At 43.7% G+C, this 12,116-nt stretch overlaps 1 protein-coding gene across 1 annotated transcript in view; it reads right to left on the bottom strand.

Moving 5' to 3' along the window:
* LOC130283113 (ovostatin-like) overlaps positions 1-12,116 on the bottom strand; it is a 98,096-nt gene that overhangs the window by 61,371 nt on the left and 24,609 nt on the right. Inside the window, exons 12-15 of the mRNA XM_056532299.1 lie at positions 8,096-8,263; positions 6,083-6,161; positions 4,427-4,565; positions 2,721-2,952 (exon numbers count right to left, since the gene is read on the bottom strand). Of these exons, the coding sequence (XP_056388274.1) occupies positions 2,721-2,952; positions 4,427-4,565; positions 6,083-6,161; positions 8,096-8,263 (618 nt within the window). The remainder of the gene's footprint in view (positions 1-2,720; positions 2,953-4,426; positions 4,566-6,082; positions 6,162-8,095; positions 8,264-12,116) is intronic.

A 12,116-nucleotide genomic window follows, 5' to 3' on the forward strand; every position in this document is an offset into this window, starting at 1 on the left:
TACCACTCCTCCCATCTACACCACTACCACTCCTCTCATTCACTCCACTATCACCACTCTCATTCACACCACTACCACTCCTCCCATCTGCACCACTACCACTCCTCCCATCTGCACCACTACCACTGCCACATACACCCCTCTCATCCACAGCACTACCACTCCCATCTTTCACACACCTTGTATTAACATTGCTTTTATTGACAGTATTTTTGGGATCAGCAGCTGCTTCACCCACTACCTCTGGGCTGGCCTGGACATGCTTTAGCTTGGCCTTTTTGTACATTCTCAGGTCGCCGGCGGCTGCCATTGTCGGCGACGCTGACTCCTCCTCCATTCGAGATGTCACCGCCGACATCACCTCCCGAAGCTGAGGCTGCCCCTCCAGGCGCACCTCCACCACTCCTCCTGCCACTGATGTGCAGGGACTCCCCTCTCTCACAGGGGAGATCCCTGCAGTGCCTGCGCCACACACACTGCGCCAACCGCACAGGCTCAGCAGCAGGTTCTGACACCTGGACGCTCCCCCCCCTCTCAGGGGAGTGCCCCGCAGCACCGACACTACTAGCAGCGCCCAGGGGACCGCCCCCCAAGCAGAAGATCTCACCACACACCTCAGGCGCCTGGACACTCCCCCCCCTCTCAGGGAAGTGCCCCGCAGGGCTAGTAACATTGCCCACAATACTCAGGGAACCGCTCCCCTTGCAAACTGCCGCATAACTATTGCCCACTATTAGCCTGTCCTGCTCTTCCCTACCAGCAGGACGCGTGACTGTAGCACCCGCGGCCATGTTGGATGCAGCACTGTACCCCCCGTTCTGGTCCCGTTCCACAGCAGAAGCGGGATCTGGCAGGGTGGGGGGCCCAGCAGCCTGAACCAACTTTTCAGGTGGCCCAGACTGCTGGATAGGAGAGAAAACAAACTTTATCTGCTCCTCAGCCTTTTTCTTCTTCTTCTTCTTCTTCCTCTTCCTCTCCTCAGGGCCCAGGTCCTGGCCAAAACTGAAATTTTCCAGACGGGTGGGTGACTCCTGCATCACTATGGCCCGCAGGAGCCCCCCACAGACCAGTCCACTGTCACCGCCATCATTACTGTCACTTTCCTCAGAGGTGGCTGGTAGGGCGACTTGGGCAGGGTTGATGTAATCCGCACTCGGGGTGACAGAGGTCTTAGGGGTACACGGGGTATCACACACATCCCCCTCACTCTCATCACCCTCACTGCCGCCATCTCCCTCACCACCTTCCTCCATCTTCTCCTCCGTGACACACAAGCACTCTTCCTCCCCCTGACTATCCTCTTCCTCCTTCACAGGGGTCCGCATGGTTTTATAGCGGTCTTCATTCTTTAATTTTTCTTTAAACATGCCTGCTCCCTCTACAATCAGCATTCGGGCTCTCACCACCTCCTGCTCCTCTGCCTTCAGCTCACACACCCTGGCAGCAAACTTAGCCCTCATAGCCTTGGCAGAGTTATCTGTTTGGTAGCGAGCAAACTTCAGGTCTTCCCTTATGATTTTCAGCTTTTTCCCCAGCTGCTCATATTCTACAAGATTTGCCTGCATGCGGGAACCGAAAGTAGCTAGCGACTCCCTGGGACCCTTCACCCCCCATTGCTGGGGTTCCATAGTATCAGACACAGTCCCCGAAGACATAACCATAAGCTTCTTACCGGACGCCTTGCGGTTTCCAGCGAAGGACGGGGGAGTGAGCTCCACATTACTGCGGAGCCTGCTGGATCTTCTCACCCTGTCCTTGGAATCGGCCGTAGCTCTCTCACTCCCACCCCCCTCCGGCCTAGTTCGAGTGGTGGAAGTCTGGGGCTCCATAGCAGGAGGCTCTCCCAAGGAAGCTGCCACCCTCCTGGGGAAAAGGCTGTAGGAAACACTGCTTCAATCCTCTCTCTCTGGAAGTCAGACACACCCAACAGCTGCTGTGTTCCACAGGAAGTGCTCTCTGCTGACACCTCTGCCCATGTCAGGAACTGTCCAGAGTAGGAGCAAACTCCCATAGTAAACAGTTCCTGACATGAACAGAGGTGTCAGCAGAGAGCACTGTGGTCAGACAGAAAAGAACTACTCAACTTCCTCTGGAGCATACGACAGCTGATAAGTACTAGAAGGATTAAGATTTTTAATAGAAGTAATTTACAAATATGTTTAGCTTTTTTAGACCATCTGATTTTAAAAATAATTTTCCAGCTGTTTTACCCCTTTAACCTGTTGGGGACTTAAATGGGCACTGTCACCAACTTTATTTTTTGATATGTTATAGTACTTATGTACTACAACATATCTCTAATATACTTTTATTATTTTTTTTTTTTTTTCATTAAAAAGGTTTAATTTACATTTAAAAATCGGCTACTGAAAAAGGACTGATTTTGGAGTGGCAATCAGTCCTTTTTCAGTTAGGCTGCACCCGCTCCCTGCTAGTGCCGTAGCAGCGGGGGGGGGGAGGGGGGGGGGGGGGGAAGGGCTAGTAAAAAAAAAAAAAATAGGATGGTGGGAGCTACCCTTTAAGGACCAAGGAGCCCCCCCCCCCCCACACACACACACACACACTTTTCCCATTTTTTTTATCTAATAATAGAATAAATAATAAAAATATCACGTAAATCTCAGAAAAAAAGCCCTACAGCTGAGAATTTGAATGGGCTTACAAATACGTGGAAACCGAGCCTAAGTCAAGAGAATAACCCCCCACCAAATTCCACATACCTTTACACACTGCACCAGATAGTTGGACACGGAGGCGCTTAGGACAAGTGTTTCTCCTCTAATAAAGGAATAAGGCAGAGACATCTCTACAAAGAACGGGAGGAACGTGGTGAACTTAGATGGACCCTTCGACATCCCAAACCCGTTCTTCTCAGAGGTGCAGATCATGGAGCCCTTCCACTCAGTAATGGAGTCAGGAACCTTCTGAGATAGTATGCCACGGCCACTAGAACTGAAGAGCATAGAGTGATATCTACTGACTGCCCTTGGGGGAGGGGGGGGGGCAGGAACTGAGATACATCATTAAATTTAGATACATAACAAATAATGACACAGTAAAACAATATACACTCACAAATCGGCCTATCATAGTGATATTTAGGCTATGTTCTGAATATTTATATGAATGGCTACAACAGGGACACGTTTATCATTGTCATTCGCTTCTCCTGGGCTTCCAAAGTATGCCAAATAAATTTGCGCCGGATTACTATGGGGTCCTATGGGAGGTACTGTTGGGGAGATTTATCAAAACCTGTGCAGAGGAAGAGTGGTGTAGTTGCCCATAGCAACCAATCAGATCGCTTCTTTCATTTTCCACAGGCCTCTTTAGAGGCCTGTGGAAAATGAAAGAAGCAATCTGATTGGTTGCTATGGGCAACTACACCACTCTTCCTCTGCACAGGTTTTGATAAATCTCCCCCTGTATGTCTATATAAATGGCATATGTTGCAACATTCCATTGGAGGTAAACATCAGGTCGTCTTCCTAAGGCTATGTTCATGCGGCGGAAATTCGGTTATTCCACTCAAATTCAGCTTTACAAAAAATTTCCGTTTTTTTCATATTTTTTTTTTCTTTGCTGCAGAATTTTTAGTTTTGCGGAATTTCGCAGTTTTGCCGACTTCAATGGGATTCTGCCCCTGATTTCCGCAAAATTTAAAGAAATGTTTACTGTTTCTTCAGAATTTCCACTGTGGAATTTCCACAGCAGATATTCTGCCATTTGAATGGAAAAGCGAAATTTCCATTTATTTCAATGTGCAGTAAATTTAGCGAAATTTAGGAGCTGAATTTTTTTTGCCAGAATTTGGCACAGAGGGGAGATTTGTCAAAACCTGTCCAGAGGAAAAGTTACCGAGTTGCCCATAGCAACCAATCAGATCGCTTCTTTTATTTTTCAGAGGCCTTTTTTTAAAAATGAAAGAAGCGATCTGTGACAGAAAATACAAACAAGGAGAGCGCTCCTAGTGTGATAACGTATTGTAAAGAGGAGATGGAAAACAAGCAGAAATGCTCACCGAGTATAGTTGTACTGCGACCAAGTACAACTATGGTGAAAGCGTAGAATAACCCCTCAACGGGCGAAGAACGGCAGCCGCTCCTGGCAACACAGGTGAAGCACTCAGACGGATCCCTCCAAGGAACAGCCCAGGATAAAAGCAGCGCACAAGACTTCAAAGGTAAAATGGTTTATTTACCCGGCATGCAACGCGTTTCGCTGGATGACCAGCTTCATCAGGCATCAAATGCCTGATGAAGCTGGTCATCCAGCGAAACGCGTTGCATGCCGGGTAAATAAACCATTTTACCTTTGAAGTCTTGTGCGCTGCTTTTATCCTGGGCTGTTCCTTGGAGGAATCCGTCTGAGTGCATCTCTGACAGGAGGCTCATGAGAAGTATTATAAAGAACCTTGTCTACTTACTTCGCAGATACCATTGTCCACACCCAGGTGTCTGTAAAGTTTTTTCGAACCGTTACAATTGCTTCGGGTGCTTTTGATGAAGAAAAAGCAAGTTTATTTACTGGTAACGCCCCGTCCTTTGTTGTTAACGCCCCAAATGCTGGAAAAATAATAATAATAATAATAATAAAAATATTAATTACATTGTACTATAGAAATTGCAGTCCCTGACTTGGTGCATTATGGATCTGATTTTCAAAACCAGGGGCAATTTTTTTTTTTATTATTGCTCCAGACAATTTTCTTGCCCATACAACTGAATAGTTCATAACATTCACTTAAAATACTATACAGAATAATTTTGAAATTGTATTGCATAACTTATTGTGGTGTCCCAGCACCAGAGGCTGTCCCGTGGTTTTGGACTGGCTCGGGCAGCTTGGCCGCACAAGGTGTTGGACCCACTAAAGTTCTGTTGTGGGATTAATTGTATATGTACTATAATATCAGAGTAATGTATTTTCCTAATTTAATTTCATTATTGTTCTATGTATATATGTTTTCCATGTGATTATGCATTTAAAGGAGTACTCCACCCCTAGACATCTTATCCTCTATCCAAAGGATAGGGGATAAGATGTCTGATCGCGGGGGTCCCGCCGCTGGGGACCCCCGCAATATAGCATGCGGCACCCCCGCGATCAGACATCTTATCCCCTATCCTTTGGATAGGGGATAAAATTTCTAGGGGTGGAGTGCCCCTTTAAGGGTGTTACCCTTGAGACCCTGCAGTGAACCCAATGTGACCCTGCCTGCCAATAAGACCCCAAAGGTCTCCCCTGTATAGTGAGGTGCAGGGGAGGAGTTAGACAGTCTAGTTCCAGTAAGGCTCCTGAGCAGCAGCTTGGCTCAGGTGTGCTGTGTGTCGTGTGCTCTGAGGAGAGGCCTACTTCTACTCTAATCTCCATACTGGTCGTCCTGCAGGAAAATACTCACGTGTTTGAAATACATGCCCTTGCAGAGAAAGCTACAGTATATTTGCAGGACCCTAGCTACCAGAATTTATTTATTCAACTACTACAAGTCTCAGAACGGCAACAGGACTCCCAAGGGGTTACGCTGCACTCTCGCCCCAAAGGCCAGTTGTCTATGCAATTCCACCTGCATCTGCTCAGTAAAGACAGTTATCTGTAACCTGACATCGGTTTGTTTATTTGTTCATCGTGTCCGGCCCAGGAGAAGCTGTCCCTTTGGACTGTGGAAAGGAAAACAGTGCCCTGGCGTCAAAACGTGAACAGGTATTTCTTTCTAACACTCACTGGCACCATCTCTATCACATTATCCCTAACAAATCCCCATAGCAGGATAGGTTTGCTATGGGGATTTGTTCCTACTCTGGACAGTTCCTAAAATGGACAGAGGTGTCAGCAAAGAGTACTGTGGTAAGACAGAAAGGAAATTCAAAAAGAAAAGAACTTCCTCTGGAACATACAGCAGCTGATAAGTACTGTGAAGGATTATGATTTTAAAATAGAAGTAAATTACAAATCTGTTTAACTTTCTGGCACCAATTGATAAAAAAAAAAATGTTTTTCAGTGGAGTACCTCTTTAAACCCTAAATAATTTAACCATACGACCGAACAATACAACTGTAATGTAAAATGATCCATATTTACCTGGATAGATAACTTCGTTCTGTCCGCACACTACAGGCTTTCTCACAGTGACATCGGTCCCCACAACTAGGCCTATACTCTGGATAAAAGACCAAAAGATGGAGAAGTGAATCAAGATACAAGGAAAGATTTATCAAAACTTGTGCAGAGGAAAAGTGGTGCAGTTGCCCATAGCAACCAATCAGATTGTTTTTTATTTTTCAAATGAAAGAAGGGATCTGATTGGTTGCTATGGGCAACTGCACAACTTTTCCTCTTCCCAGGTTTTGATAAATGTTCCTGATAAAAATATAGCACAAAAATTCTTACAGAACTGTTATTATTAATAGTATTATTGTTATTTTACATTAATTTCTTCTGAGATATTGCCCTGTGTTCCATGCTTCCATTTTGACAACAAATTCATCCTTAGTGGTAGATTTTTCTGTTGAATGATTTTTTTCCCCATTGAATGCTTTTTATGATTTTACCAGATGGTATATTGTTTTTGCTTTGTTTTAATATTTATAAAAATAAAACCATTTTTGACCCCTAGAACTTTTTTTTTACTTTTTCATTTATGTTGCCATGTCATGGCTAGTATTTTTGCATATTAAACTGTATACCGTATATACTCGAGTTATACTCGAGTATAAGCCGACCCGAATATAAGCCGAGGCCCCTAATTTCACTCCAAAAACCCAGGAAAAGTTATTGACTCGACTATAAGCCTAGGGTGGGAAATACATCATCCACCCATGTCATCATCCAGACCCCCGTCATCATCCCCCCTTCATCATCACCGCCTGTCAATCCCGTCATCAGTGGTCTTCAACCTGCAGACCTCCAGATGTTGCAAAACTACAACTCCCAGCATTCCCGGACAGCCATCGGCTGTCCTGGCATGCTGGGAGTTGTAGTTTTGAAACCTCTGGAGGTCCGCAGGTTGAAGACCACTGCAGCCTTCGTCATCATCCAGACCGCCCCCCCCCCTTTAGTTTTCTACTCACCTCCCCTCAGTGGGAAGGAAGGGTGAGCTGGTCCGGGACATCTGTGCTGCAGGGACCGTCCGGTGGGGAGGGTTAGTCGTTCCGGGCTGTCCATTTTCACCGAGGGGGCCCCTCTTCTCCACGCTCCGGTCCTGCCCCGGAGTAGTGACGTTGCCTTGACGACGACGCACAGGGACGTTCATTTGCAGCCTGCGCATGAACGTCCCTGTGCGTCATCGTCAAGGCAAAGTCACTAGTCCGGGGCCGGCCCGGAGCGGAGAAGAGGGCCTCCCGGTGAAAATGAACAGCCCGGAACGACTAACCTTCCCCACCGGACGGTCCCTGCAGCATAGATGGCCCGGACCAGCTCACCCTTCCTTCCCACCGAGGCGAGGTGAGTAGAAAACTAAAAGGGAGGTCTGGATGATGACTAAGGCCGCAGTGGTCCTCAAATTGCGGACCTCCACAGGTTTCAAAACTACAACTCCCAGCATGCCCGAAGGTCCCTTTAAAGGGGTACTCCGCTGCTAGACATCTCATCCCCTATCCAAATGAGATTGTCCTAGGGGATAAGATGTCTGATCGCGGGGTCCTGCTGCTGGCAACCAATAATTAATTGTGTCGGTATGACCAGGTTGTTGGGTGAATAAGGCTGGGACGGGGAACTAAACCCCAAAATATCATACAGCTGTGGAAGCCCACATATCCCATTCATAATGGAACAGGTAGAGAGGGTCTGTGTGCCCTACTAACGATATAGCTGGTTGAACTTTATGGCTGCCTGAGCTTTGGAAGTTGCCCAAATACAATACAATACACCTAGATATCACATAGAACAGTGGTCCCCAACCCTGTCCTCTAAGCCCACCAACATTTAGTTTTTTTTTACAGTTCTTCCATTGAAATAGAACATGAAAACTCCAAATTCTAGACTGTTGGCTGGCCTCAGGGACTGGGTTAGGGACCTCTGAAATGAAGCACATGTACAGTATACACACCAACCAACAATGTCTTAATACAGTCTATAGAGGACAATGCTACTCACCTTAAGGTTATTATAGGTGTCTCCTTCAGAATTACTACTCACAGGAACATAATAATTTCCACCATAAAATATCTGTTTGTTGGGATCCTCACAGGGGGGTCCTGACTCCTCAACGTTGAATTCCCCAACTTGATATCCATAGAACCAGCTCTGCAGGGAGTCATATACCTGAAGGCGAAAGGTAAAACAGGTGGATGAAAATATAAAGACCACGGTACAAATAAGAAGAGGGAAGAACTGGAGAGTCCTTTATGACTAGTTCCAAGTTTGGGAATATACAGAACTGTGGGAATATGTATAATGTAAATGAAAGCAGCTTTGTCATGGAACATGTTGCCTGCATTCTATAATCCCTATTAAGGTACCAAATCTATCAGCTAGATTAAAGAACAGCTAGAAATTATTTCTGGCACTGGGGGATCTGAAGTATCCATGCATTGGACAGGCTATCCATTGGTTTTATTGGGCAACACATGTTGCTTCATTTCTCCTGTAGGGGTGCTGTAGAGCTATGGAACACTTTCTGCCAGGTCAGGTCTTTACACAGATTACAGCCAATTGCTGGGGATCCCAACAGCGGGAAATCTTGTGATCAGATGATTATCACGGCTTTATTCTAGAAATAAGGGATTGTGCAGGGGTGTAGACGACCCCTTTAAGAACTACCTTTATTTCAAGTATGACTAGTCTGCCTATTGCCTAAAATTCCTGATATGTGACCAAGAAAGATCAGTAACTGTATTTTCTGTAAATTTAAAAGGGTACTCCAGGGAAGTATATATGTTACAGTTAAAACTAGTTTTTAGTTAAAACTAGTTTTCCCTAGTGAAAACTAGAATTGACTGCTAGAATTGACTGCTGATCCCCAGTAAAAACAAGTTTTGACTGAATGCCTTTGTGAAAACTCGAATTGACTGCTTTTTCCTAGTTAAAACTAGTTTTTAATAAACTCCCTTGTTGAAACACCAGTTTTAACTAAACGCCCACTTACAAACTGGAATATTTACTGAACGTCTTTGTACAAACTAGAATTTACTGGTAATAAAAAAACATTTACTGCTAATAAAAAAACAAACTGTCTGCCGCTGAATGTGTAGCGTTGCGCCTGGTAAGATAGTGGCTGACAGACAGCCATCTTGCCTCGGGACCAGTCCCCCCCCCCCTCCCCACCCCACTATGATCGCTGCACCGCGCAGGGGCCAACAGGGGAAAAAACAAAGAAGAGCCACAGGAGTTATGTATATTGGAGGGCAGGGGGGTGATGGAAATTGCTGCCTGCTATGGAGAAACTGTTGCCTAAAATGGGGGAACTGCTGCCTCCTATGGAGGAACTGCTGCCAACTATGAGGGAACGGTTGCCTACTATAGGGGGACTTCTTCTGTCTACCTAATGTGGAGGACTTCTGCTGATTACCTAATGTGGGGGACATCTGCTAGATAGATACCTAATGGGGAGGACTTCTGCTGCCTACCTAATATGGGGAGATATCTACTACCTACAACCTATTATGGAGACTAACTACCAAGCTAATAGGGGGCCACTTACTACCTACATAGCTTATATGAGGGTTTTCATTTATGGGACTGCTATCTAGGGGATTTACTTTTACATTCATTATGTTTTGTTTTTTTATATAAAAAAAAAAGCTCTTCCCTAATAAAAACTGAAAACAAACCCTTTTTCCTATAAAAAAAAAAACAAAAACAAAAAAAACATAACATTTAAAATGGTATCGTAAGTGGTATCGGCGAGTACTTAAAAAAAAGTATCGGTACTCATACTCGGTCTTAAAAAAATGGTATAGGGACATCCCTGATAACTAGATTTATTTGGCATGACTATCTCTCTTTCAAGTAGAGAATTTCAAATCTAGAAAAATAAAAAAAACACTGCATGTATCAACAAAATTTACTACTTATACAAAGTACAATATGTCACAAAAAAACAACCTCAAGCAGAAAAAAAAAAGAAAAAAATAAACCTGTCAATTCTAGTTTTTACAAAGGCATGAATTCTAGTTTGTACAAAGGCATTTAGTAAAAACTGGTGTTTCAGTATAAACCGGTTTTGGCTAGGAAAAGGAAGTCAATTCTAGTTTTCACAAAGACGTTCAGTCACAACTAGTTTTTACTGGGAAAAAGCAGTCAATACAATTTTTTTCACAAAGGCTTTTAATCAAAACTAGTTTTCACTGGGGAAAAATAGTTTTAACTAAAAAATAGTTTTATCTGTAACATATATATATATATATATATATATATATATATATATATGCTCCAAATAACAAGGAAATGTTTCCTGTAAACCATCCTGCATGATACACATGGCTCCTGTTGCCCCTGTTGTCTTCTCTGGCTGCTTGATATTATTTGCCATTCTTCCTTTGCCTACATCTCCCAGCAATTATTGCAGCTCTGCTCTGCCAGCCAGTTCACTCTCCCCCCACCCTCCTGCTCTGAGCAGCAGAGAGAGGTTCAGTGTCTGATTGGCTAAGGCTGCACACACCTCCCACTAAAAAGAGCATGACTCATCAGTGCAGGGCAGAAATCACATGGTCTGTGTCTCTCAGGAGGGTGGGGCAGCTTTCAGAGAGGGATTTGGACAGCGACATGGATAGCTGGATGATGTCATTCCCTAACATCATGCACATAAGGGACAATCAAAAAAGGGAAAACTGTTCTATATAGCTAATGAATAATATTAAAATAGGTTGATAATATGGAAAGGATGGGCTATGGGTTTAGTTCCCTGGAGTACCCCTTTAAACATTTTCCTCCACTTCCACCTTCCTATATAGGAGCCATTTAGTGATGAGCGGCATAGACCATATTCGAATAAACAATATTTTGCGAATATATGGACGAATATTCGTCATATATTCGCAAAATTCGCATATTCGTTATATTCTAATTCAAACTTTTTGCGCACATGCGAAAATATATGCGCATATTCGCAAATATTGAGCCCTCCCTTCTTTAACCCCTTAAGGACGGAGCCCATTTTCACCTCTAGGACGAAGCCCTTTTTTTCAAATCTGACCACTGTCACTTTAAACATTAATAACTCTGCAATGCTTTTAGTTATCATTCTGATTCTGAGATTGTTTTTTCGTGACATATTCTACTTTAACATAGTGGTAAATTTTTGTGGTAACTTGCATCCTTTCTTGGTGAAAAATCCCAAAATGTTATGAAAAAATTTAAAATTTTGCATTTTTCTAACTTTGAAGCTCTCTGCTTGTAAGGAAAATGGATATTCCAAATAATTTTTTTTTGGGATTCACATATGCAATATGTCTACTTTATGATTGCATCATAAAATTGACGAGTTTTTACTTTTGGAAGACACCAGAGGGCTTCAAAGTTCAGCAGCAATTTTCCAATTTTTCACAAAATTTTCAAACTCGCAATTTTTCAGGGACCAGTTCAGGTTTGAAGTGGATTTGAAGGGTCTTCATATTAGAAATACCCCATAAATGACCCCATTATAAAAACTGCACCCCCAAAGTATTCAAAATGACATTCAGTAAATGTTTTAACCCTTTAGGTGTTTCACAGGAAAAGCAGCAAAGTGAAGGAGATAATTCAAAATCTTCATTTTTTACACTCGCATGTTCTTGTAGACCCAATTTTTGAATTTTTACAAGGGGTAAAAGGAGAAAATGTATACTTATATTTGTAGTCCAATTTCTCTCAAGTAAGCACATACCTTATATGTCTATGTAAAGTGTTCGGCGGGCGCAGTAGAGGGCTCAGAAGGGAAGGAGCGACAAGGGGATTTTAGAGAGTACGTTTTTCTGAAATGGTTTTTGAGGGGCATGTCGCATTTAGGAAGCCCCTATGGTGCCAGAACAGCAAAAAAAAACACATGGCATACCATTTTGGAAACTAGACCCCTTGAGGAACATAACAAGGAATAAAGTGAGCCTTAATACCCCACAGGTGTTTCACGACTTTTGCATATGTAAAAAAAAAAAAAAAAAAAAAAAAAATGTCACTAAAATGTTGGTTTTCCCCCAAA

Source organism: Hyla sarda, chromosome 7, assembly GCF_029499605.1.
Source record: "Hyla sarda isolate aHylSar1 chromosome 7, aHylSar1.hap1, whole genome shotgun sequence".
NCBI lineage: Eukaryota > Metazoa > Chordata > Amphibia > Anura > Hylidae > Hyla > Hyla sarda.